This window comes from Rattus rattus, chromosome 1, assembly GCF_011064425.1.
Source record: "Rattus rattus isolate New Zealand chromosome 1, Rrattus_CSIRO_v1, whole genome shotgun sequence".
Classification (NCBI taxonomy): domain Eukaryota; kingdom Metazoa; phylum Chordata; class Mammalia; order Rodentia; family Muridae; genus Rattus; species Rattus rattus.
Genome location: NC_046154.1, coordinates 213,250,876 through 213,272,798, shown reverse-complemented (window position 1 = coordinate 213,272,798; position 21,923 = coordinate 213,250,876). Strand labels below are relative to the sequence as shown.

General features: G+C 42.6%; 1 protein-coding gene across 1 annotated transcript in view; it reads left to right on the top strand.

Annotated features, from left to right (window-relative positions):
* The first annotated feature begins 5,201 nt into the window (after window positions 1-5,201).
* Lrp12 (LDL receptor related protein 12) overlaps window positions 5,202-21,923 on the top strand; it is a 71,500-nt gene continuing 54,778 nt past the window's right edge. Inside the window, exon 1 of the mRNA XM_032914670.1 lies at window positions 5,202-5,608. Coding sequence (XP_032770561.1) covers window positions 5,530-5,608 — 79 coding nt within the window. The 5' untranslated portion in view covers window positions 5,202-5,529. The remainder of the gene's footprint in view (window positions 5,609-21,923) is intronic.

Genomic DNA, 21,923 nt, shown 5'->3' with positions numbered 1-21,923 from the left:
CTCAGGACCTCATTCCCTGAAGTCTGGCCCAAGAGAACAAAAGGTCAGAGCTGTTGCAACTCAAATCCCGAGGACTGTCGGAACAGCTGTCCTTTTCTCCCAGGCACATGTCAGCTGATGAAGCCTCTGAGGTTTCTTCCTACTAATTACCACTGATTGCCTTAAACCATGCATTTCAAGGAAAGTGTGTTTTCTATCTATGAGTTTATAAATCGGAGTTACCCTGTCCAGAGTGTTTGGCCCTCTGTGGAGCGGGCAATGGGGTATGGTGACTAGAGTCATCGGACCTAATGCTCCAAAATGCTTAACATTCCTTTTTTGGTTGCTTAATCTATTTCACTGAATCTAAGAATAAATTTTTTATGCTGCAATACTTGTGATACAATTTCTTCCCCATTTCCTGCTGTGTGAGAGAGGTCTGCAGACTACGGGAATCCAAAGGCTTAGACTGTTCTTGTCCATCACAGCTGGTGTATATTCAAAATGCAAACCCGCCTGGGTATTTCCAAGGAAAATATTCTTTTCATGATGAAGCCGAGTAATCTATTCTTCAGTAGAAATGACCTCTGTTTCCATGGCCTCATAACCGAGCAGTTTCATATGAGTTGATGTATCCTTTTGAGATCAGAAATATCTGTCAATAGATCTTTTCTGAAGATTAGGGCAATAAGCAACCTAGGTTTCTCTGATCCTCAAAGACAGCTATAAATAACGACTCCAAGGTCACCAGGAAGAAATTAGCACAAGCAGAAAAAAAAAAAAAGCCAGATCCTTCATCTTATTGATTCTCACTGCTTTCCGAAATTGAAGGGAAAACGAGTTGTAAAAAGTGACTTCTCTTTTTCAAAATAAATCTAAAAAGGCAGATGTCTATCTAACTTAAACACAAGGTAATGTTAATCATTTTGCTGAAACAAAAGGTAAAAAAAAAATAATGGCATCGATTTTGTTTTAAATTGCAAATAAGAGAATAAGGACCGCCTAGATTCTAGATTGCATCATTTACATTTAAAATAACAGCAGCTGCCGGACTGCTTTACATACAACATAGTGGACGGATGGCACGCAGGCCCCAGTGACTGTGCTTAAATGCCCACCATCTACCATCTGCATGATCTCAACAAACTACAGAACCTCTGCCCATGTTCATTTAAACACTGAGGATAATAACGGTATTGACATCAGAGGATTGTTTGAAGATTAAATGAAAACTGTGCCATGGGCTGGCTGGCTCTCTCTCTCTCTCTCTCTCTTTCTCTCTCTCTCTCTCTCACACACACACACACACACACGCACGCACGCACGTGCACACACGGTACAAATAGTATTATTTCACTGATTCACTGATGACATGTAATCAAAGAGGCCACATTTCACTCCCATTTTAGCAGAGAGAATGTAAGACACAAGAATTAAAGGTTTAATCAAGGCTAACCACCTAGATCAAAATCAACCTTGCGAAACTCTTCACATCTCTGCTTTTATCTGGTACAGGATGCTGCATGGGTACACTGGTAACCTCAAGTTCTATTTGACTTGGGCAGAATTAAAATAAATATGTCGTACGTGCCTGAAATTAGCAATAGGTCCCTATAAAGAATCATTCATTTGGCATCATGGTTTCCTGATGAGCTAATGGGCTCATGGGAACGTGGAATGAGCTCCCATCTAACAAGACTTCCAGTTTATATCTTCAATTAGTCATGAGAAAAATTTAAATGTGAAGACGAAGATAGGCATTTAGAAACTTGCAGTTCAACAACAAATACCTAAGAGTAGCAATGTGTGTAGCTGGTTATTTTCCTTTATTTTTCTTGACGGAGGCAATGGTTTAAAATGTCTACAGAAAGTGTTATTGCTAGTTACAAGTTCATGCAGCAGATACAAGGGTCTGGATCGACAATCAAGAAGCTCAAGATATGGGGACAAAGCTAAATAGGCCAGGATTTGCTATGTGATGCGGAACCAGCATTATGCTTTGACTGTAGTTCCAGTGGTGGATGCCAGAGCACAGAACAGAATACGTAACCACAGTAAACGTGCTGAGGAGCTGGTGTTCCAATCTCCAGGATCGCTAGCTTGTATTATTCCACTCCAATAAAGCATTTTCATAGGAAGAGTTCCCACTTGTTTAATTACCGTCTTTAATATTTTCCTGGTAGTTATATGTATTATTCACTTAATTTTCTTTTGAAAAATAATACTTCAGTGCTGGGGAGATGGTTTGTCTTTTGTTTGGAAGTGTGCGAAGAAGAAAACCCACACATCGATTTTCTCTCTAATAGAAGACGATGCTCAGAGTGCTACATTTAAATCCTCAGACCAACAGTGTTGGGAGACCCTCAAGTGCTACCAAATAGAGCATGGTTTGCAACCCTCGAGATAAGCATGGTTTGCAATCCTCGAGATGAATTTTTATCCATGACATGAGTAGAAATTAAACTGTAGGTGGTAGTAAACAAAGGAGAAAGCGATCTTTAGAATTTAAAAGGCTTTTGATTATTTTAAGGCATATTGCATAACGTGGAAGAGTGTAGCCCTTTCCAAAATACGCCAACGGAAAAGAAGTCCACAGACCTCTGCACTCCTCATTGTCTGTTCTTGAGGAGTATGAGACTCACTTGGAAAAGCATTAAGAAGCAACTCAGAGTGCCTTTAGTGAAATTTTCTTAAACTTTAATGGTTGACAGAGTTCTTTCAGAGTCTGTGGAAATAATCTCCCTATGAAAAGTACATGAACACAGAAACTTCAAACCATCTCAGAAGGCATAAAAGATCTCTTAAAGCTCTTTTATGAATATAAGGAGCCAAGAGAAGAATTTGTTTCTTAAAGGCATGGTTTGTGCTTTATAGGCTACAAATCCAAACTGTCCATGCATAATAAGTGCTCCACTCAATGAAATGGTTACCAACACACACTTCTTTACAGCCAGAGTTTTCACAGATTTCAAAATGCTTCTTCATACGACCCAGTTGATGTATAGCCAAGAGAGCCAGGAAGGTAGGCTGGGCAGCATAAGAGTGGTTTTCCTGTCCAGTGCCTGAGAACATGCTACTCTATTACACGTTGCTTAACAACATCTGAGGGTCTACTAGAATTATTTTGTTTAAGGAAAAATATTCTCTTGTAAGTTGTATCCTTAGAACTACTTACGGGGCCCCTCTCTGAATCATCTAAGATAGCTAAGAGCGACAGTTTTTAAAGTTTCAGAAGTTGTGTGCTCTCTCATCTGAAATGCTTGGAACTTCAAAATCGTATGTGTGGGGGAGAGTTGCAGTTATAGGCTTGCTTTTTAGCATGTGAGTTCCAGTGCTCAGTGCTTTGTTGCACTTCAGAGTTTACGGATTGGAGATGTATAGCCTGTATTTGGTGGGGGTGTCCTTGAGACTATTTCAAGGGAATATCTTTTTTTGGCAATTTGCAGATCTTTGTGAGTTTGAATTTCTTAATATACTTCAACCAAAACAACATATTGTAACAGATTGGCTTCAGAAACAGATATGGGCATCCAGATGTTTTCAGCCAGATGCAAAGGAGATCTGTAATAATAGAAACTACACCATTTTTCTATTTGTTTTCAAGATAGTAACATGGGCTCTTGTGTCTTATTTGAAAAGAATTAAAAATAGTTAAAACTTCGATTTTAATTTCTAAGTAGTTCTCCAGAGTCCTCATTAAAATTTAAGAACACTAAAGGGGCTTAGATAACGAGAGCTTGATTATTTGACAAGTTGAAGAGGCAGCTCAGTAGATGGGCAAGTGTTTGTGGAGGAGTGAAGGCGAAAGAGTAGTCGGGGTCCTGTGTGTCGGGCGCCATGTGTCTCCTCTTGAGACAGAGTTCCTTGAGTGGCACTAAAAGACATGGGGTAGGAGATGCATGCAGTCCATGGAGTCTACCTTTTCATTGTGTTTGTAGCCTGGCCCAAATACAATTAACAGAGCTCGGAAAGCAAAAACAAAAACAAGTGATCAGTGTGTAGTATCGTAAAACAAGGACTGTTATCTGCTGATTGTAGAATCAGGAACAACAAAACTGCTGTGTTCTCAACAAAGAGAATGGGACAAAATTTCCGGAGTCCAGGATTTTTGTTTACTGCCCTTTTGTAAAAGATTTCTTAATTATTAACTTTCTTCGTCTGTAGTACAATTTCAGGGGGTCGTTAAAGGGTCAAATAAGCAAGAGATGCAAGAAAAATCTAATGCCCCCCCCACCCCCAGGCATATATTAAAATTCAACATAACTGGTACTAAGCATTTTTGCTTGAGTTTCCGGTTACTGTGAAAAGTGCTTGACTTTGGGATGGGGGAAACAAAGTCTGTAGAAGAACACGTTTGGGATAATTTAACTTCTTCAAGTCTCATTAACTTATCTAGAACGTGGATAATATTCATTTCACAAGGTTGTCGGGGACCAAAGATAGCCTGTGTCACAGGGTATGGGCACAAGGTATTACTGATCTTCAGCGAGTCATGGACAGTGCCGGTAACTGGCAAGGACAGCAGGCAAAACGGTGCAGACAACACTTTAAACAAGGTGAAGGTGTGGTGCGCCAGTGTGTCCCCACAGATAGAAGCGCTATGGGTACTTAGGGGAAAGAACGTGTCATACTTGTAAGGAGCTTGAAGGAGGCTTGGGGTGTCGGGGGTATTCCTCTTTCCACGTCCAGACCGTAGGTCCACTCCACCCCATCCCACGAGTGTCAAAAGGGCCCTCTCGGCTTCCCTGCCAGGTTAGAAGCGCAGGACCCTGTAGCCCGGCGGGATGTGTCCGTCAGAGCCTTTGGCTAAGGTTTCTACACTCGGTTATCCACGTGGACCTACGACCCTTCAGAGCGAATTTCAAGTGGAGCCAGCAGGGTTGGGGGGGTCACAGCTCGGAACTTCCAAGTTCACAGCCTCCCTCTCACCCCTCCTTCCTCCACTCATAGCCCATCAGCTGGAGGATCTTCGGGGTGGGCCCCAACACCAAGGCCGGGAACTACGGCGGAGCTCGGTCAGAGAACACCCTCTTCATCCCCCAGTCCCGGTGCCCCGGGAACCCAGCGGCCGGCTGGGTTCGTGTGCTCGCACATCGATTGGCACTGCCTCGCTACTCGGGCACCAGGAGCGGCGAAATCGGCGCGAGCTCGGCCGAGTCCAGGGGAGCGCGGGGCGGGAACCAAAGCAGGCGGGCCAGGGGATTGCCGAGTGCACGGATGAGCGCCGGTGCCGGCTCGCGCTCAGTCTGGCGGGTGGCGGCGCCGGCTGGTTGTGCGGCGCGAGGCCCGAGCCCCGCAGTCGCCGGCCCTGTCGCTTCCCGCAGGAGCGCGCGTTGCGCGTCCCTGCCCCCGGGAAGGCCGGCCCGCTAGGGGTTCGCGCGGCCGACGCAGGACCGGCGGGAGGGAGCGCGCGCGGGCGGTCCCGCCCCTCCCCCTCCGCCGCCGCGGAGCGCGCAGGGAGCAGCCAGGGGCTCGGCGGCGGCGGCGTCTGGCCCCAGCTCCTCCTCCTCCTCCTCCTCCATCTCCTCGCTCCCTCCATCTGCCGTGGGTATGGCCCGTCGCTGGAGCACAAAGGAGTCTCCGCGGCGGGGGTCGGCGTGGCTCTTGCTTTTCCTCGCTGGGGTGTACGGTAAGTGTCCGCCTCCCTGCGCCCCGCTGACCGAACAAAGCTGGGGCGACCCCGGGGCCCCCAGGCCTCCAGGACCCGCTGTGCTTGGGCGACCTGGGGAGACCCTGGTTGCCGGCGGGACAAAGACCCACGCCGGGTGTTCCGGGAGGGTTGTCTGCCCGCGGGGATGCGGAGGACCGCTGGCCGTCGCCGACCCTTCGGGGCGATGGAGGCGGACCGGTCCCAGCTAGGGGTCCTTGCGGAGCGGCGGCATGCGGGTGGACTCCCTAGCCCGGCGCAAGGGCCCCGGCGGCTCGCTCCTCTAGCGCTCGCTGCCGGGTGTACAGCCCTCGCGCACAAAGATGTGACCGTGAGACTGCGAAGGGGAGGTCGCCTCCGGGACGGTCCTGCCCCAGAACCTTTCTGAGGCACGAAGTTCTCTTCTCTGTGTAATTGCTGTTGCACCCATCTCTCTCGGTCCCCACTCCCTCCAAAACACCCCAATTGTTTCCTTCCCACCCCTCCACCTCTGCGCCTGGGGCTCTGTGGGTCCGGGGCGTGTAGGATCTTGTTCCCCAGTAACTGCACTCAAGAGAAGGCCAGAAAATAGTTTCCAGCCCCACCTCCGTCTTTCTCTATTGGGGCATACAAGTCTGCCCTGACTTCCAGTTCACTTGTCATTTTATCTCTGCCCTCTGATACTGTTGTGACTGTTACCTCATTCCGGTCTGTGATCTGGTTAAGGATACTTCTTTAAGGATTGCAGGCTGATTGTGTGTCACGACCGTGCTTTGTATGAAGTAGAGCTAAGGGGAATTAAAAGGACAGCTCACCACTTGAGACCTGAGCTTGAGCGTTGACTTCACCATCCTTAGTTCTCATGAGTTAACTCTTTGAATGGGTATTGCAGAGAACACAATTAATATATCCATTTTGGAGTACTGGTTTGAGTTCTTCAGAAAAACAAACAGAAGCTATTTGGTCTTTTTGTTTGGTTTTTTGTTTTTTGGGGTTTTTTTGTTTTTTGTTTGTTTGGTTTTTTTTGGGGGGGGGGTAATTTTTTTCTTATACAAAGTCCACGTCATTTGCCACAAATAGTGATTCAGTAGTACAATGGCAGTGGTTTCTGTCAACATTTAAATAACATATATTCCCCAGTATATGGTAGCATCTTTTTTGAAAGCAGTTATCTGTGGAATTGACTATGATGGTAACTTTCAAAGCTTGAGACTTCACATTATATGAAAAATATAATGGACTTAAATTGGCATTTCCTGGCAGCTAAGAAATGGTAATCTTTTCAGTATAATTCAGGATGTGTTGCTCCCTTACTCACGTGGTGTGTTATTTTTTCTGAGGAGGATGGATTCATCCACATTTGATGTAGTAACTGTCAACGATGTGGTTGTGTGGGACCTGAAAACCCAGTGCATGACTTTTCACCATTAGTTCTATCCCTGCTTGGCTGATGACTTGTGGGTTTGGGTCTACACCAGAGATCAATAAGCTATTATGTTCTGTTTTTTTCTAGCCGGGAGGTGAGTATAGTTCTTCTCTAGGTTTGGTATAATGGCCCAGGAGAAAGGAAAGTGAGAGGCATCTTTAATCTAGGGTGATTAGGAATGTCCAGTTGTGTATGTTACAGTTGTGCACTGTAATCAGAATTGAGTTTATGTGACGTCTGGTCAGACTAAATAAATAAGCTGAGTCTTCAGAAAACGCATGCCATTGGTGTTTGATCCTTTGCCTTCAGAGGCTGTAAAGCAGTATTGGTCCTGGTGTATTCTTTTATACTGATACACAAAGTGGACTTCTGGTAGGTACTGCACAAAGGTTTATCTCTTGGGCGTTTGTGTTCAGTGAGGAATTGAAGTCAAAGGCCAAAACTCCTTTTCCCACCGTTGTGGGACCATAGTTATAAAGCTGTCAGGTGATTACCCCAGAGGTTGATGTCTCCAGCCACGTGGGTTTCAAATGATAAGGAAATAAGAGGCAGTAAGATGGGCAAAACATTGAACTGTATTGACAGAGCTAAACACAACTCTTCATCCTGAAGTCAGGAGGCATTCTCGGTACAGCTGTGTGTGTCTGTTTCCTCACCCAGATTTGGGCTTATATTAATAGAAAAAGAAAAATAAACAATTGTAAGAATAGTTAAACTATGTACTCACGTTGGAATAGTGGAGTTTGTGTGGTCAGTGTTATAGTTGTGATGTATAGTAGATATACTCTAGCAGAACCATTTGAATAAACATAGAACATGCATACATACATACACACATACAAACACAATATGCAGATGTCTCAGTAAAATCTTGAAGTCCTGAATTTCATCCCTAGTTCATGTAAAAAGCTGGGCAGTGTGGTATGCTCTCAGGAAGTCAGAGACAGCCAGATTCCCTGGGGATCATTAGTTAGTCTAAACTTGGTAAGCTCCAGACCCATGGGAGACCCTTGTCTGGGAAAGATGGACAGTGTATGGTTGCCTTCTGACCTCTGACCTCCATCTAAATACACCTATACATGTGCGCTCACACACAAGTATGGCTTCAAAAATAAAGGACTACTGAGATAGCTCACCAGGTAAAGGTATTTTCTACAGAGCCTGGTGACTGAGTTCAATCTCTGGAACCCACATAAGATAGAAGGAGGTAATAAATTTCACAAAGCTGTCCTCTGGCCCCCACAGACATACCCTGTTATACACACGCACAAATTTTCCTAAGTAAGTGAATCAGTAAATGAAATTAGAAAGTTCTGTTAAAACATGTGAATATTCTGAGTAACTTGACATAGACCTGCTAAGGAAAGGTTCTGAGCCGGTACTGAGGGAATTCCAAGGCTGTTTTGTTTGTTTGCTTGCAAGTTGGTATTTGGTTTTTTTTTTAGTTACTCTTGGCTATTAACCAAAATGTGAACCTTTGAAATATTTCATATAGATTTAATAATCTTTATTCGGTGCTTACATCCTTTACATAACTTTTTATTTGTTGGCGAACTGTGATAGGTGACTATTATAGCCGCAGGTTATCTCTCCAGACGCCAAAGTCTTGCTCAAAGTTTCAAGTATATAAAAGTATACAATGAATTTAGATTATACATCAACCTACAGTTAATGCTTTCTGAGGTTGTCCCAGGGCCAGTATTACTTTTCAGACGTTCTTCTGTCTGAATAGCTTTGAATAAGCTGGAGGAGCTTAGCTGGCTGCACCCTAGGCTACTGTCAGGGAGAAGTCCCAGTCAGTTGCTCACACCAGGGTGCCTGCCTCACCACAGCATGGAGGTTCCAAATCCCTGTCTCTTCCAGGCACTAGAGCGGTCTTGCTATTTCCTAAACCAGTTCAGCATCGTAACAGTGCCACTGCTCTATCACTTCCTGCTTGTCTCCTAGATCCAGGTTTGCTATCTGTCACACAAACCCACCCTTTAAATACATTGAACACTGCTGCCGAGGTGCATCTGGAGAAAGAAACACAGTTCGAGAGGTGCTGCCTTATGTTTGGGGTACACTCAGACATGCTGCCTCCCCATCTTCTGCCTTCCCTTCCCTCATTTGCTCATCCTGACTCTAGCTCTTGGCCCACTTTCATTTGAGGAACACTGCCCTAGATGAAGCCTTAGAATATGATTTAGAATATTTGCTTTACTTGTCTATGTTCTTATAATTGCCTTGGAGAGTTTCAGGTTACTTCCTGCTGAAACTCACCCTGATGTATGCTGTCTGACCTGTGGTGGTGGTCCTCTTTGAGCTGCCATCTGCTTACGGAAAGAGGCTTCAGTGTACACCTGCTGTTCTGGACGTTGTGGTAGGGTATGATATTCTCCTCACTCTTCACTTCATATCTAATGGGTCAGTCTTCCCCATGAATTATATGGAACACTCCACAGGACTAAATTTTTTCCCAGTGTAAGGATAGACCAGAAGTTCCAATTTTAGAAAAGTGGTAGAAATAACGAGAACAGAAGGGAAAAATTTTTAAGCTGATACCAATTACTTCTGAGAAAGTCAGGCTTGATTACATAAAATATGTTGAATAAAACTGAATTAATTGCTTAATATAAACCCTCCTTTGAGTTCAGAATCTAAATTATATCTCTATCCTAGGGAGACTGAAGACAGGCAGCAGATTCCTCCCAATTCCAGGGGCTTGGGTGGAGTGGCAGCTTTTGGAAGGGTTGTTGTCTACATTCCCGGAGCTTGGAAGAGGTTTGAGGGAGGTGTTGTAAATGGTGTAGACACTTCCTAGAAAGTCTAACTCCGCTGAAGAAAACCAGAAAAGAGTGAGCAGCCCTTAGAAGAAAATGTTAAAATGTAGATGTTAAAGCCAGGGGCTTGCTCTGTAACCCAAGCTGGCCTCCAACTTAGAGCAGTCCCCCTGCTCCAGACTCCTCAGTGTGAAGAGAACACATTAAACGCCAGGCCTGGGTCAGTGTTTTTCTGGAGAATAGAAAGTTTAAGATTTATGGAAACATAAAGGGAATTTCTCTTTCTGATCTGGTATTTTGTTTTATATAATTGGTGGTTTTTCTTAAAAATATCATTAGCAATATTCACTAAAGAGTGAATGTTAAACAGGAGATGGACACAGATGAAGTTTATGCACATTTAAGCAAATAGAAAGAATGCTTTGACTTTGGGATTGAAAATGAACATTAATCTGTTCTTGCTGCAAGTCTTTTTTTTTTTTTTTAAGATTTATTTATTTTACGTATATGAGTACACTGTAGCTGTCCTCAGACACACCAGAAGAGGGCATCAGATCTCATTACAGATGGTTGTGAGCCACGATGTGGTTGCTGGGAATTGAACTCAGGACCTCTGGAAGAGCAGTCAGTGCTCTTAACCTCTGAGCCATCTCTCCAGCAAGTTTTTATAAGCACATAAAAGTTGCTTTGACCTCTAACTGCTAAGGTTCCATCTAGGTTCTCCTCCTCACCCCAGTCCTACTTTCTTCTTCCTTTTTTTTTTTTTGACAAGAGTTGATAGATGTATACTACTTATTAACATTCCTTGCATGCATGCACACCTGCATACATTCATGCACACACCACATACACATATATAATTTCAATAATGAATTAGCTTAGTGAGGTCCTGTCATCTAATCATTAAAGAGAAAGAAACTGACCTTTACTGTATTAAGCTTTCATCATTTACTGTTATGGGTGCTGTTCTTGGACATTAGTCATTGACAGTTTCCGTCAGTCCCACCGAGTAATTGTATACAGCATTGTTTTTTAATAAGAGAGAAAATTGAAGTTCTGAGAATTGACTTGAGATTATATCACTAGAAAGTCAGCGGAGTGATCAGCTAATCCTCTCCCTTGTTCCTGCATCTGTTGAACACTTATCTCTGGTACTGTTAGGTTCTGCCTCATGGGCAGTCTCTGCCCTCATGGTTCTTACACTCTAGTTAATAAATTGCTGCAAGTTCTCTGCGCAGAAACTGCCAAGCATGGAGATAATAAATAATGACGTAATTAGGGATGGATGTCTTTCATGGGGGTCATTGTAAGACCCAAGTGATAGATAACCATGAGTTACAGTCAGAGAGCTTTGAATGTGGGAGCAATATATTGAGAGGCCTCGGATCAGGAAGAGCTAGACATCGCAGATATATGGACACACTTGCTGTAGAGCCTTAATGGAGGAGTACCACAGTGAGGACAGGAACCAAGACGTTTGATGACCACAGTAAACTTCGAGTTTTGGAGAGGTTTAAATGACTTGATAGAGTTTTTATTTTGACTCAATCGCGTTTCCTATACAGTGTGAGACATTTGAAGTAGTCAGGGTAGTCAGGAAACTTCCGCCAGCCCAGTGAGAGACACAAGTGGTTGGAACAAGCTGGTGGTGGGGGAGGTGGATGGGTATTATAGCCTGTTGATTAACAAGGAGCTTCCTCTCTCTTCCTGGGAGATATGTTTGTGCTTGGGCACCTAAGTGTGGGGTGGGGTGATGTAATCACATTGTTACTATGTATTTTCTTGAAGTCATGTAACCTGAATCAAGAGGTAAGACTGAAGAGGAGAAGGGTACAGAGGATGATTTCTCTCCCTTCCATTTAGCCTAACAACCGTTTGGGCCCTTGGGAAAGGCATCTAGAAAAGACAGTCATAAGGACATTCAGTGTGAGAAAGATGCTGTCCATGCTACATACTAGGGGGGATACTGATGAAAAGCATGTGCAGCAAATGACAAGAACAGCGAAGGATGGCAGGAGAAGCTTAAGGCCCTCACGGAAGACTTGGCTCCCGGACTCATCCTTCTTCCCACTAAGTGTAGAGCATAACTTCATGCAGTCGGAAGAGTTGACAGGCAAGAATCCAAGGGTTCATGTGGAAGTGAGATATCAAGAACCCTTTTGCTCATTCAGTGCTTTGAAGTAAGTAATCAATAAAATGGCTTTATGCCATTGGAAAGTCGATGTATTAGTAGACTGGTGATTTTCAGAAGAAATTTGGAATAATAAAGGACCTTTTTACTGGATCTTATGTAACTTGTTTATAGATGATATAGTTTTGGCAGGTTCCAGAACATCAAGGTAGATGAATCTGACAGAATAATTCTCTGTTTTCTTCCGTAATGTTTGCTAGTCCCGTGCCCTGCCTAGAATCAGTCGGATGAAGTAAAGTTGTTTTAAACTGATTCTCTCACTAGTGAAGGAGTCCAGCTTGATACCTTCTTTAATTTGCTTAAACACTTCAGTTCTTAGGGAATAAAAATGGTATCCGCCCTTCAGTCTTAGGATTAAGTGAGCACAGTAGACGGTCATCAGTTGGTACTTAACCCTTTCAGATAGGAGGAAGAGAAGATGCAAAATGAGCACACACCTAGTGCGTGCTGAAGTATGGCTCAGATACTGGAGTTTTTTGTTGCTTGTTCATGACACTAAAACCTTTCACTAATAGAATACAAAGCAGCATCATAAAACATGCCATGATTAACTAGAAAGTCAGCAGCAAGTAAGGTCAGCAGAAAGGGAGGATATACTAGGACTAGTGATAGAGTGCTTTTCACTCTATGCTTTCCATGTGTAGAGGCCTGTTGCTTTATTATTAACATTAGTAATATGTAGTAATATTTTTACATCGTTGTAACAGCTGCTAACTAGTCCAGGAGTGATTCAGTCATGCTGCACATACAAGTCAGGGTGACTTTTCTGAAATAAATACAAGTTTGTTTGTTTGTTTTTAATGTAACTTTCTTGCATTAAATCTAGCAGTAGAGCCAGTGAGGGTTTAGCTGGTAAAGGCCTTGCCACCAAAACACCTGAGTTTGTCTCTGAGACCCTCATAATAGAAGAATGGACTCAATCCCCACAAGTTGTCCTCTGACTTCTACACATATGCCGGGGTGGTCCACACAGGTATGCACGCACATGTCCATGCCTACACATGAATAAGTAAGTCACCGGAAACCCTAGCAGCATCTCTCATCCCTGCCCTTCCTCCGCAGTGGTCCTGCCATGGGGGGTGGGGGACTTCTTTGCCCCTGGCCTGGTCACTCACTGTTTCTTCTGCCTGGTTTATCTTTTTCTCTCATCCACTGTCTTCACTAGGCTGCCACTTGCTTGTCTTTCAGCTTTTCATTTAGGGGCTGTTACCTCTCGAGAGTGTTTATTTCTCAATTATATAATAAAACTTAAAAATGTACACACAAACATACACACACACACACACACACACACTCCAATGACCATGCTAAAAATAAAAAGATAACAAAATTAATGTTAATATATTTAATCCAGTATGCCTAAAGTGTTTGTATGTAAAATCAATAGCAAATAATTATGGAGATACTCTGGATTAGGTTTTCATGCAAAAATCTTCAAAGATAGTGTAAATTTTATTGAGGGCTGATTTCAGTTCAACTAACCATGCTTGAACTGCTCACTAGACTTTGAAAGAGTCACTGTCTATTAAAACTGAATATGATGTTCCCTGTAGCCCAGCAGCTTTCCCTCTGGTATAAACGCAGCACAAATACAGATGTGTGCCAGCAGGCACACTCAGGGTTGAGAGCATGCTTACTTGTCGTAGTGCCAGGCTGGAAACATCCCACACTTACATCACCAGTAAAAGGTGAGTCACGTCTGCTAGAGTAGAATGTGGAGTGCAGTACAGCAGCAGGTCTCGGCTTCAAAGTCAGGAGTCGTCTAGTTTGGGAATCCAAAGAATATTTTTAATTGGAGCTACATATTTGCTTAAGCCTGTAATAGAAATCAAAGTGTTAATACTAATCTATTTAAGGTAGTAAGAAACATGTTACCTGTTATTACCACACATAATGCTGATAGTTGAAATATGTTAAATGACATACCTTCTACAACAACAAATCCAACGAGGACAATGGAATTGTTTCACAGTTGCACATTATTACAGAGTGCTGGTTGTGTGTGGAACATACCTGATGTAATAGACAATACTTATTGAATAAATGAATTTGTTTGTCCATACTGAAGCAAATTGCATTCATGGTGTTCCTAGTGTTGAAGTATTTAGCATTTGTCGAGTGCCGTAGCAGGCTGGTAATGAGCATTTTATGCTGAGATGCATTTACTGCTGTCTGTTAGACTTCGAGTCTGTAGGATCAGCCTGTAGCTGTCCTTTGCCTTCTTTCCCTTCATCCCTCCCCACTCTTGTGACCTGGCCTGCCCCCAGTCCTGCCTGGTTCTCATACTGCTCATCCATTCTCACTGTTGTTTTAATGGATGGAGCATGCGGAAGTGTTCAGGATTTGAGTTGTGTTGTTTTTGCCTTTTAAGATTGGGAAAATGAGATGTGTTTATAAGTAATCTAGGTCCTGTGGTAAAAGCAGAAAGGAAAAGCTGCTGTTCCTACTCTGACTAAACTTTATTCCACTGAACAAGATAATAGGGAGGAACCTGTAAGACGTAGTAGAGTTCTATTTGGACAGGTTCTAGAAGAAATGGAGTGGCCTGAGGAGAACTGAAGCTCCCATCTGAAAGGCGGGAACTCTGGGGGTGGGGGTGGGGCTGCCAGAACAGAACATGTGAATTGAACTCAAGCAGGGGTTGAGGGTCCCTTAAGTCACCGTCAGGTACAGTGTGCCTATTTACATACTACCGAATAACAGTCTGAAGCACAATACAGCCAGTTCTCTTCTTAAACTGCTGTCAACCTTTCTCTGAGTACTAGCTAAAATAGTTGTAGACCACATGAAAAACTAATGGGTACAGATACAGTGACCTAATTAAATTAGCTTAACCCCACATTCCTTTTCTAGGACATTATTGACATACACCATACATATTTACGGGGTGTAGCATCACAATATATACATATATATGTAATAATCAAATTAGGCTAATTAGCATTTTGTCTCCTTTTTTTTTTGTGCTAGGAAACTTTAAGCTCTTTTGATTTGTTGTATAATATGTAATAAAGTGTGAACTGTAGTTGGCCTGGTGGGCTTATGTGTAGATATAGAAAAGAGATTAGGGCACAGGCTGTGTCCCTGGTTTTACTTCATTCTTTTATTTTTAGGCTCTAATCTAGCCCAGTGTGGCAGCACTGCCCTGTAATGCTAGCACAGAAGGGGTGGGGCAGGAAGATCCAAGAGTTCGGGCCCAGCCTGACCCCTGTCAAAACCAAACACACAAAAGTCTCTGCTCTGCGGAGGGAGTTAGCTCCTACAAACAGACAGTACAGCTCCAAAGGTTTGTTAGCGTCCTTAGGAGAGCGGTGTGGACATGACACCTTTGGAGCACAACTACTTAGTTCTTTGTTTGTGTTTTCCTAATGTCTATCTATGTCGCAGTTGCTGATTTATTGTTTCCTAGAATATAGCACTTCATCTGTATTTTATTTTACTTTAAGCTAAATAAAGATTTTCTCTTAAATCGTTCTCTACATTTGTGGCTGTCACTCCTGTCATTCTGAATCCCGTCTGTCTGCTCTGCCACTGTTGGCTTGAACAGTCTTACCATGCGTGTATGTCTGGACTGTTCCCTCCGGCCCTTGCGTGGTTTTAAGTGTACTGACTTCCTCATGTCCTAACTTTTGAGGTGACTATCTTTTAATCTTATCTTTAAAATTATGGGGCATATTGACCTTGTTCCCCTGCTATGAGGTTCTGTGAATGTTAACGTAAGTGGGCACTTGGAACCGAATTCTGGGCACAGAAGAGGTCCATCACTTTGGACTTCCTGCCATTCCGTGATGGCTGTGCCTGCTGCCCACAGTGCTGACCTTGATAACCAACCACTAATGTGGTAATCACCAGTTGTGCACTTTGAGACTAGTTCCTCTAGTTAGCATAACTGAGAGCCATCCCGGCATTACATTTTTCAATATTTTGTTCCTCTTATTGGTAAGCAGTATGCCATTGTATGGATGTATCTCAGCTTAATCTGTGGTAGTAGTAAACATTCATGGGTAGGTTTTGTGTGGGTGTGAGCTTTAATTTCTCTAGAGTGAATATTTAAGGGTGTATGTATATGTATGTGGGAAATATTTAGTATTTCCCGTGTCTTAAGTTTCGTGCATGTAGTCAAATATAGAAGGAAGCACCAAGCTGCCCTCCACAGTGCTTACTAGTGAGTGTGCTGGCCAGTGTGTGTGACTGCTGCATAGCTTCACCAAGTGCTGGTGGTCTCCATAACGAACTGTTTTTGTGCAAAGCCCATGTAGCTGTAACTCCTGGTTTCGTCTTACATTTTTAGGTGGCTAACAGTCTTGAACGTCTTTTCACATGCTTTTTTCTCTTTTTCTTTTGGATGAAGTAGCCAAGTTCACTCTAATTTTCAATCGTTTTTCATTTACTGTTGAAGTCTTAGGGGTCTTACATACACTTCCCTCTGTGCCCATAGTTTATCTTCCAGAAAGTGTCATTGACAAAGCAGAAATTTTACATCCGATGCTGAGCCTATCAGTTCTTTATAAGTTACAGCTTAGGTTATAATGCTTTTTAACCCAACTATAGATAGGGAAGGGTTTTCTCTTTTTCTAAAACCGTATTGTTGTACATTGTGACTTAAGATCTCTTTTGATTTATCACTTTATAAGAATAAAGTTTGTAAAGAAGTTTGGTTTTCACAAATGGTGTCAATTTCCTTTCCCATTTGAGCTGCTCCTCTGTTGGGGGTTAAGTGAGCACATCGCTGGGTCAGTTCTAGAGTCTGTTCGCTCTCATGCCCACTCCACGGCACTTTACCTTTCACACCGGCCTGATTGCTGTGGCTTCGTGATTAATTGTAAGTGGGATGGTGTAATCCTTTACTTTTATTCTCCATCAAAATTTTCTGATTCCCATTTCTTTCCACAGTATGCTGACAAATTAGCTCATTTTTGTCTAGAAAATAATCCTCGTGAGATGTTTTTTCTTATCATATAGTTTTAAACTTCTAGACCATGCTGGAAAAAAAATTGACATCTTCACTCTTAATTTCTATTCCATGAATATTTCCATTTATTTAAGTCATTAATTTCTTTTATTGGTACTAGATTTTATTATGGATAGTGTTTTGATAGATGTTTCTACTATTTTCATTTAAAGAAACCTATTGAAAATGTTAGTCTGGAAGATGGCTCAGGAAGTGTGAAACTTCCAACTCAAGCCTGTGAACCTGAGTTCAAATCTCTAGCACTCATGTCAAAAGTTAGGAACAACTGTGCATGGTCCTGTAACCACAGCACTATCGGGGAGCAGACAGGAAGATCGTTGGGGTTGCTGGCCACCAGCCTGACTCTAGGTTCAATGAAAGACCCTGTCTCAAGGGATAAGACACTGAGGTCAGGACACCCGATAGCTTCTTCTGACCTCTGCCCTTGATACACACACATGTGCACACACACATGTGCTTACCTCCCCTTCCCACATACACACACACATACAGATGTACATAGAAATAACTTAATTAAAAAATGAAAATGATAATATTTCTAAGTCTGGCTTCTAAGTGTAATTTTTTCATATATGAAGTAGTCATGGTAAATAAGCCCACTTACAAGTTTTAGGGATATTTCTGTATATTTTTCTGGAATTTATTTCACATTTTTAATTTTATTTGTTAACAAAGACTGTTACATTTCTTTCCAGCTATATAAAGTTGAAATGAGGTCTTACTGCCCTAGAACTTATGGCCCACATATTTCTGCTTCTGAAATGCCAGGGTTACATGCATGCACCATACCTGGCAAAGAGTTTTGAATATTTCACTAGCCTTTCATTCTTAGAACAATCCAGTCAGTCATCGTATGTCACAGTTTGTGTTTGCTGCTTGTTGGAGTCACTCTGCAGCTCAGGCTGTTAGGAACTCACTGTAGAACAGGCTGACTCTGGACTCTTGCAGTCTGCCTGCCTCCACCTTTAGTGTGATGAATGGTGTTAGAGGCGTAAGCCACTGTGCCTGCCTCTTTGGTTTTTTTTATTTCCAAATACGTACTGTGGACATCAACCGTTTTACACTTCAACCTTTAGCATACAATTCCACAGTTTTCAGTATTCACAGACTGGCAACCACCACTCTTGCCCACCTTGAAAATACTTGCTAATCTCCAGGACACCCCCTTACCTATTAGCCATCACTGCTGTTCCAAACCCTTTCCAACCTGACAGCCATGAATCAAGTCTGTCACCACGTCTGTTCTGGATGTTTTATTAAACCTAGTTACACGATATGCGATCTTTTGTTCCTGGCTTTTACCTAGCAAATGTTTTCATGATTTACCCATGCTGTAGCATGACTCAGTTCTTTCTTCCCGGTTTTGTCCTGAGCATGTCCTGTTCTGTGGCTCTGCCACAGTCCGTTTATTCCTGCTGTATGGCATTTCAGTGGTTGTCACGTTTTGTATTTTCCTGTATGTTTAGAGAGGAGTGAGATTCATGGTTCATATTAGAACTCTAACTCCAAGCTGCCCCACAGCCGCGGTGGTGTTCCGAGCTCCCTCTAGCAGTAAAGACCCTGAGTCCCTGTTCCTCACAGATGCCTCGCCGCCGGCTGTCGTTTCTAACTGTAGGCACCCTGATAGGTATGGAGTGAATGTTTTGGTTAAAACAGTGATGTGGTTTTTGGTTTTTTCCTTGTTTTTCCCTGTGATTGATGACTGTGTATGTTCTGTGGAGAAATCTCCTTCAAATCCCGGGACCATTTCTAGTGAGTTGGCTGGCTTTCCTCTTTGTTCTGGTGCTGCAGGACTTAGAACGTTTGGTGCATAGGTTGCAAACATTTCTTCTGGTCTGTAGGCTTCCTTTCACTTCCCTAAAGTGGCCTTCAGCATGCAGCTGTTTGCAGTTCTAGACAGTCGTGACTTGTGTGTTTCCTTTTGTTTTGTAGGCTGCTGTTGGAGTTAGCAGTTCATTCCCCAGTCTAAGTCAAGGTTCGATCTTGGACTTTTCTTGTGGTTTTTGTGGAATTGTGTCATTTGGCCCTTATTTTAAGGTCTCTAGTCCATTTTGGCCTATCTTTTAATCTAATGTGAGGTAGGTCAGCTCATTCTCTGTGCATGTAGGATTCTGTGTAGGATTATTTGTTGAAAAGACTTTTTCCACATTTAATTTTCTTAACACCTCTGTCGCAGGTCAGCTGAACCAGCAAAGGGTGCTTACTTCCTGGTTCTTATCAGGTTGCATTTATCTGCCCATCCCTATCGTAATTTCTTTTCTTATTGCTGTGAGAAAATTCTCTGACGAGTGTAGCTTGAGAGAGAAGGGCTTATTTGGTCCCACAGTCCAAGGGGCACAGTGCATCTGCCCTGCTGAAGAAGCCAAGGCAGATCGCAGAAGCTAGCAGCAGCTGGTCACACTGCATCCAGTCAGAGCACAGAGGGCCTGAATGAATGCATCCGGCTGCCCAGCAGGCTCTCTCCACCTAGGGCATGACACAGCCATGCAGCAGTGGCGAACCTGCAGAGTGCGCGTTCTCACAGGGCATCTCCCCGTGTCAGTGGCCTGTGATGGCCCAGCTTCCTAGTACGTTTTCAAATTAAGAAGGATGACTTCTGCAGTTCATCATTTCAAGGTGGTTTTGCAGTAATCACACACAGGAGGCCAGGGTTTGAACCCAGACAGTGAAGCTGCACACTCTGTGCTTCCCTCCCCAGTTTTACTTCGTGTTTTTTTTTTTCTTAATAACTTGAGAAAGCAAATGAAGCTTCTTAAAGTGTATACATATGCATTTATGAGGGATTTAAGTGGGGTTAGGCTATAAGAGAAACAATGCCTCCCCAGCCATATACCACAGGCTATGAGTTCTTTCTTTTCAAGTTATTGGTCAGTGGGTCCCATAAACACTACCCCAAAGCAGTACTGGCCATTACTGGTTTGGGGGATCTTCTATTTTGGCAGTAATACCTTAATGGTGAAGATACCATGTAGTTGGGTCATAGAACGTGGAGAAATCAAGCTGGTACCAACCTGGAAACTTCATCCCTATGCTGGTTCTTTGTACACCACTGGAAAAGAGAAATCCTGAAAGCTTCAGGAACAGCCGGTCTGGCAAGATCTCCCCACGGGTACAGCAGTAGGACCTGAGCTCTAAGACACTATGCTGCCACTTCTGCTGTGCTGCCTGGAGACCTCCCTCAGCTCAGCGCCTCTTTGTAAACAAGCTGATTTAATTCTTCTTGCATTTATCATTTTTAATTTATTACTCGAACTTATCTGGTTGTGAGTCTACTGATAGATGAGCCAGGGATGCTGGATTATTAATGTTTTCTGAATGTATTCCAGTTTGCTCTTAATTGAAACTTCTTAGTGGCAAGATGCTTGGTTATTGGATTTTATACTGCCTCCCCTCAGGGTCTGTTGGAAGGCTATTAAATGCTCACACATATACTTTCTACATCAAATGTTAATTTTCTTTTTTTCTTTAGTAGATAGACAAATGACAACATATAGGAACAGTAATTGGATAGTTAATAAAGCTAGAAAGATTAACTTCAGAAGCATTCAAAAACACCACCAACCAATTTAGCAAACAAGTAAAAATCAAACTGTTCTATCAAATGTTCAGAATCATTAATAAAGACAAAACAAGATTGGTTAGGGCCCAGTGAAATGCGTGTTCATGCTTTGCTAGGAATGCTAATTTTTGGCTCATGTGTTTTGGATATTATTTGACATAACCTGAACATATCTTTTCACCATAAACTTTCTTGATGTTGATCATTAGGTTATTTATAGCTTGCTCACATTCATAAGTAATGCTGTAATTGATAAGTTTTTGTTAATCTTTGTTTTTTTTTGTATTTCTATGAGTCATAAAAGTACATCAAAGGCTGAAATATTTTTAAAGTTCTCAATAAAAATAATGCCCAATTTGTATTAAATAATTCTTTTACTAATTATTACCTTGAATGCTTTATATATAATTTATTTAATTGTTTTCCCAAACTCAAAATGGCTCCATAAGTAAGCTACAGGGAAATTTCTTATGCAGTTGCAGCCAAGATTTATTTTCTAGAAGAATTTGAGTGCAGTAAGCCTTTGTTCATAGATGTTGAGATTATGTATTTTTTTAATGCTTTTCCAGTGAACTATTACAATAATAACACCATAGCAGTGAGCACAGCCAGAGCCATAATTATGGTCACTAACTACCATTTGTCACAGAAAGGATTCAGGGGTCATGGGATGGATGATTGGTTCCACTGTGGTGTAGAAAACACAACAGATGACTGGGTAATTCTGCATCACAAAGCGGGGAAACTACCAGAGACTAGCAGTTCATGCCAAAAGGCATCCGTTGATATAATAGGTCCATTGGCCGAAGGTGAAAAACCGTAAGCATCAAACCAGTAATGAAGACAGGTGATGGCAATGCACTGGATGCATACAAACTGTTCCTCCTGTCCACTTACAGGAGGACACACACTGTCCTAAGGAGCAAATGAGCTGATACCAGGGAAGACAAGTGACTGGCACACTGTATCTGAAAATAAAGACCTGTGAGAAAACATTAAACATTTATGTGTTTCTCTTCATGAAACAATGTATCAGGGTAAGCGGGTACCATAAAGGGAAAGTTTATTGAAACACAGCCACTTGTTTGTATGATATACTCTGTTGCTTCTGTGCCTTAGTAACAGAGCTGAAGGCTGGCAGCAGACTTTGACCACGAAGTCTAAACTATAGGAAGATCTCTTTTTACAGAAAGTGTGTGCTGATCCTTGAACTAGGGGGTAAAATTAAATGAGCTAAAAAGGAAGTGAGCCACAGAATGTGGACATGGAGCAGGTGATCTCCTTTTCGTAATAAGTCAGTCTGTGGACATTGGTCAGATCAGTCCAAATTCAGAGCTACTGAAACAATTCCCAGATATAACAGAGACTTCAGGGAAGGAAGGCTTTGTATGGACACACTAAAACGATA